Source organism: Capra hircus, chromosome 25 (genome assembly GCF_001704415.2).
Source record: "Capra hircus breed San Clemente chromosome 25, ASM170441v1, whole genome shotgun sequence".
Classification (NCBI taxonomy): Eukaryota; Metazoa; Chordata; class Mammalia; order Artiodactyla; family Bovidae; genus Capra; species Capra hircus.
In genome coordinates, this window is record NC_030832.1 from 35,264,020 (window position 1) to 35,269,754 (window position 5,735).

A 5,735-nucleotide genomic window follows, 5' to 3' on the forward strand; every position below is an offset into this window, starting at 1 on the left:
CGGAGAACAGGCTCGAGGTAATAACCTGCCAACAGGGAAAGGAGCATTGGCCCAAATCACACAAACAGCAAAGCCCTGACTAGATTCAAGGTTGCTGCATTTCAAGTTCCCCTGTCTAGGGCTCCTCCAGAAAACTAGATATAATGGGGAGACTTGACCATAACCTTCTTCCTGACCCCTTCTCAGTACTGGCCCTCAAGGTTTGTGATCTGAGTCTACTCCACTGGGGTTCAGTGGGCAAATGGCCAAACCTACACATACCATTGCCTCTGCAACAGGGACACATACATGCTTTCCTTCCTGCCCCCTCCTTCAACTTCAGGGGGCTAATAATTATAGATAATATATTATCTATATATATTATATATAGATAAATATAGATAATATATTCATTGTCGTGTACCCTGGACTAAAATGTTTACTTGCATTGAGGCTGAATCTTCAAACCAACCTAGCGATGAAAGCATTATCATCACCACCATCATCCCATTTTCCCAATGGGGAAACTGAGGCAAAAGACTCTGAACTTGCACAAGTTCATCCAGTGAGTGGCAGAACCTGCCTGTGAACTCAGGCGGTCTACCTCCCGAGACCGCCCTAACCAGGCTGCTTCTTAAGGCATTATATTACAGACACACTGCCTTCCAAATCCTGGCTCGCTCTGCCAGTTCCTAGTTGTGCGCCCTGGGACTCACTGCTAGACCTCTCTCTCTCCCCTTGGGACTCACTGCTCGACCTCTTTCTCTCTTTCTCTCTCTCCCTCTCGGCTTTGTCCTCCCCGACTGTCCACAGATAGCGGCCCAGCGCTTTAGCACCCAGGCCTCCGAGCGTCCAGCAGTGGGCAGTGCTCTGACATCGAGGCTCTAGTCATTTGTTTTCTCGAACAAGAGAAGGTTCCAGATGTGGGCAGGGCCTTCCTCGCCCCGCCCCGCGCCCCGGTATGCAGTGGGGGGGAATGCAGGGGGAGGGGCTGCCCCCTGGCCCGTCATTGCCATTAATAGAGACCTGAAACACCGCCTGCTAAAAATACCCGGCTGGAGACCCATAAAAGCGCTACGGGGTCCGGCGCCCGCCACTTCTCCCGCTTCTCCGAGCCTACTCCGGACGCACCCAGACTAGCCAGCATGGCCGAGCGCCGAGTGCCCTTCTCGCTCCTAAGGGGCCCCAGCTGGGACCCTTTCCGCGACTGGTATCCGGCCCACAGCCGCCTCTTCGACCAGGCCTTCGGGCTGCCCCGGCTGCCCGAGGAGTGGTCGCAGTGGCTCAGCCACAGCGGATGGCCGGGCTACGTGCGCCCGCTGCCCGCCGCAGCGATCGAGGGTCCCGCCTACAGCCGCGCGCTCAGCCGACAGCTCAGCAGCGGGGTCTCCGAGATCCAGCAGACCGCCGACCGCTGGCGCGTGTCCCTGGACGTCAACCACTTCGCCCCCGAGGAGCTGACGGTCAAGACCAAGGACGGCGTGGTGGAGATCACTGGTAAGCACCCCCCGGCCCCCGCCCCAGGGACGCCGGCCCCTCGCCTCTCGCGGGTCCCGGGGAAGAGCCCTGGGTGGAAACATGGGCGGGGAGCCGGGAGAGGGGGCCGCTGGAAAGTGAAAACTTAGCCGAGGACGGGCGGTGGGGGGGAAGGCGGGGAGCCCCCGGAGCGGGGCCCGGCCTCTTCGCCCTACCCCTGGTCTGTATTCTCTGGAGTTGGGGTTTGCTGTAGTTCCTAAGGGATCTTTTAGCCCTAAAAAGTCTCCACTAAGGAAAGCAACGCCCCCTTTCAGCGGAGACTCCCCTCAACCCCAGCCCTCGGACCTGAGGACCTGGCCCCCAAGGGACCAGGCCCCCACCCCGCGCCCCACCCACCCGGGCCCGCAGTCGGTATGAAGAGGGCGTCGCCCTCGCCGCCCTGCCCCCAATGCCCCCCACGTCACGGTCCCTGCTCCCAGCCCGGGTCCGCGGAGGGGGCGTGTGCGCCTGCCCCGAGCCGCGCTTCCACCCCCACCCCCCACTCGCCAAGCCCCTGAACCCGAACTTTCCAAAAGCTTCCGAGTTCCCCAAAGCTTCTGAGTTCCCGGGACAGTCTCGGGCACCCAGATCCCTCCGTCAGTCTTGCCAGCCCGGAGTCCTGGCCCCCAGGTGGGGCGCGCTTGGCTGCGAGCCAGCGGCTAGGCCGCCCCTCCCCGCCTCCTCTGACCTACTTCCCCTCCCCCTCCTCCCAGGCAAGCACGAGGAAAGGCAGGACGAGCACGGCTACATTTCCCGTTGCTTCACTCGCAAATACACGTGAGTCCTGGCTCCGGATCTGGGGGGCGGGGGGCGGGGGGCGGGAGAGGGGCGCGCGGGGACGCCCTGGTGTGTAACTCTTGTCCACCCTCTTTGCCTGTCCAGGCTGCCCCCCGGTGTGGACCCCACCCAGGTCTCCTCCTCTCTGTCCCCTGAGGGCACACTCACCGTGGAGGCCCCGTTGCCCAAGTCAGCTACCCAGTCGGCCGAGATCACCATTCCCGTCACCTTCCAGGCGCGTGCCCAGCTTGGCGGCCCCGAAGCCGGAAAGTCCGAACAGCCGGCAAACAAGTAAAGGCCCTTTGCCCAGCGGCCCACCCCACAAGTAGCCATCACTGACCATCCTCACCCGCCAAACCTCTATGTTCTTTTGATACGTTTGCCTTCTGTTTTTCTCAAATAAAGTTTGAAGCCACTGCCCGCCACTGCCTCAGACCCTGCTGGTTTTGTGAAGGAAGAAGGGTTGGTGCTGGTTTGACGTTTGCTGAGGGCCCGCTGGGCACCAGGCCCCAGGCTGGGTCCTGTGGGTGCAGTATCATCTGTCACTGGGCACAGCCCTGCCCTCCTGTACCCCTTGTTCATTAAGAGAGAAGCAGTGATTGTTCACCGGAGTTAAAACGCCCAGGGCTGGAGGGGGAGCAGGGGAAATTATGAGAGGCACTTGACCCAGGCTTGGGCACTCAGGAACCACCTGAGCAAGGGGGCAGGTGAGGGAAGACAGGGCAGGGCTTGGGGAGAGGGCTTCCTGGGAGCTCAGATTCCTAACTTCATCATAGAGGGGCTGGACCAGGTAGACGTGAGGGGAGGTGTGGCCACCCCTGGCGGCTTTCTGAGGGGTGATTCCCCTAGCCCAGCCCGTGTAGGCAGCATGGGACCTGGGTCCTCAGGTCCAAGAGTGCCCCGCAGAGAGCGATGAGCAGGTGTGGCTTAGGTTTTGGTGGAAGAGAGAGGCAGAGACCTGATGTGGGAAGTAGTGGCCGCAGGAGGGCCTACCTTGCCTGTCCCTGCCAGGAACGGCCACGCCTGCCTTGGCCCTCTCCTTTGTCTCTGCCCTCCCCACCACCCTCTCCTACCCACTCACTGTCTCCCTGATGAAGGAGGGTCTGGGAAGACCTTGGGGAGGGAGGAAGAAGATGCAGGCTTTGGAGCTCAGTCTGAACTGCTCAAGGTCTTGAGAGACCTTACAGTCTTCTCCACCAACAAGGTCCTAGAGCCTGGGGCTGTGGCCAAGACAGACCCTGTTCTGATTGCTCAGCCGGGCTTTGCCAGGGTTCCTGAAAGGAGCAGCAGCTGCAGGGCAGGGCCTTGAGCACCCACCCACAACCATCTCCCCGCACGCTGCCCAGCTTCCCAGTCTCTACTCCCTGGTGCAGGCTCCATGTTCAGACACCATGATCTGGAGCAGGCGTAAAGCCAAGGCAGGTCCCAGCCCTCCAGGGCCCTGCCGAACCTGGAGGGAGGCCCACAGAGAAATAAACACCTGGAATAAGGGTGGTGCTGGCCCAGCTGGCAGCGTGGGTCTGGACCTGTCGGCCCGGGCGCTGCCCAGTCCACCCACCCTCCCACCGCTGGTTCCCTGAGCTCTGATCTCTTAAATCTTCCACCCGCCTCCCTGACATGCACACCCCCCACATCTCAGGTGTCTCCTGGATGCCTCCACTTTGCTGGGCCATGACCCAGAGTCAGCCCGTCCGCATCTCACCCTCACTCTGCTGGCTCGCGCCCTTGCAACTGGCAACAGGATGGACCTGACTTCCAAGGGTGTGTCTGGGTCCTCCTGTCTGGTCAGAAAGAGCGATCGTGAGGCTGCCAGCTCCTCCGCCGGTGCCCTTGATGTGTGGCAGAGCTGGTGCCAAACCTTTGACAAGGTAATCCTCAGGCCAGCCCTGAGAAGAGGTGCCGTTACTCCTTCTTGGCAACTGGGCAGCAAAGCCTCAAAGAAGTGAAGAGACCTGGGACTTCCCTGGTGGTCCAGTGGCTAAAACTCCAAGCTCCCAATGAAGGGGGTTCAATCTGGGGTCAGGGAACTAGATCCCATGTGCCACAACTAAGACCCAGTGCAGCCAAATCATAAATAAATAAAATTATTATAAAAAAAAAATAAAGAGAGCTCCCTGGGTGCACCCAGTAGTCCTGGAGGGCCATCTGAGTGACCACAGGCACCAGAGAGCAAACGAGCTCAAGACCCAGGCCGGGGCAGGGGTGGGGAGCGGGCCTCCACAGCTTGAGCCCAGGGAGGCTCCATGGGGCCTCAGGAGGAGACGGATGGTGATGGAGGTGAGCCTGGGGGCCAGGGCCACTCAAGTAAGCCAGCCAGGCTGCAAAATGGAGAGAGCTGCCGGCTCTCAGGAAGACCCAGAGTCCAGGGCCATGGCCGGGGGCAGGCAGGGGTCAGCGCCTGGGTGCAGTCAGTGCTCCAACTGGAATATAGGTCTAGGGGCTCAGACCGTCCTCTAGGACACAGCTGGGGTATGAGGTCCATAGGAGGTGAAGAATTGAGGCTGCAGTCTCTGTTGGAAACCCAAAATAAGTGATGAGGAAGCAGGGATGGAAGCTCAGTAGGCTGCCTGGGTCGTACCGTCAGGAGCAGGGCAGGCTGGGCTGGTCCTGTGTATGCCCTGAGCTCAGCTCAGAAGATGTGGGATCTGGGACTTCCTTGGTGGTCTAGCGGGCTTCCCCAGTGGCGCTAGTGGTAAAGAACCCGCCTGCCAATGCAGGAGACGTGGGCCCATCCCTGGGTGGGGAAGATCCCCTGGAGGAGGGAATGGCACCCCACTCCAGTATTCTTGCCTCGAGAATCCCATGGACAGAGGAGCCTGGCAGGCTATAGTCCGTGGGGTTGCAAAGTGTCAGACACGACTGAAGCGACCACACGCACACTCGCACTGGTGGTCCTGAAGAGGAAAAGTTAAAATTTTACATCACTTCCTGTTCCTTCTGCCTCTGTAACTCAGCTGGCTCTTTGCAAAGTCTGGATCACGTAGGTCACGTAGTCTCAGAACGTGGGCACTTTACTAGGAGCTACACCTTATCTCACTCACCCTTGTCCTGCTCTTCACAATTGCTCAGCACCTGCAAACCTGCTTCATCATGCCTGTCCGTGTAAAGGTCAGGCATCCCCCTCCCTTAAACCAGCCTATTAGCAGCTAGTGTTGCCCACTACAGTCTGTCTATAAAAACTCTGTAACCCCTTTGTTCCGGGCTCAGAGCTTGGAGTGGTAACTCCTCTGGGCCCGCCGGCGTAATAAACCTGAGTTCTCCAACTCTCCGAGTGTGGTGCTTGGTTTCTCGATTACTGGTTTCTGTAACATTTCTGGAGGCCCCAGCGAGATTCCAAGCACGCCAGCCCCTTGAGCCACTGGACTGGTGGGTGGCTCAGCCTGGCTAGAGCGAAGGAACCCCGAGACCAACAGGAGGCACGCCACTTGACGGTATTCCGGGTTCTCTTTCGGACCAGTGTTCTG

The 5,735-nt window shown here is 59.6% G+C and overlaps 1 protein-coding gene across 1 annotated transcript; it reads left to right on the forward strand.

Annotated features, from left to right (window-relative positions):
- Positions 970-2,696, forward strand: HSPB1 (heat shock protein family B (small) member 1). The gene is made up of 3 exons (XM_018040903.1): positions 970-1,476; positions 2,208-2,271; positions 2,377-2,696. The coding sequence occupies exons 1-3, from the start codon at positions 1,125-1,127 to the stop codon at positions 2,564-2,566; spliced, it is 606 nt and encodes a 201-aa protein (XP_017896392.1). The 5' UTR covers positions 970-1,124; the 3' UTR covers positions 2,567-2,696.

Excerpts from the sequence above, each read along its gene's own strand:
- HSPB1 (XM_018040903.1), top strand. The coding sequence starts at position 1,125 with ATGGCCGAGCGCCGAGTGCCCTTCTCGCTCCTAAGGGGCCCCAGCTGG. Across the intron at positions 1,477-2,207 it reads CGGCGTGGTGGAGATCACTG|GCAAGCACGAGGAAAGGCAG; the intron begins GTAAGCACCCCC and ends CCCTCCTCCCAG. Across the intron at positions 2,272-2,376 it reads TGCTTCACTCGCAAATACAC|GCTGCCCCCCGGTGTGGACC; the intron begins GTGAGTCCTGGC and ends TTGCCTGTCCAG.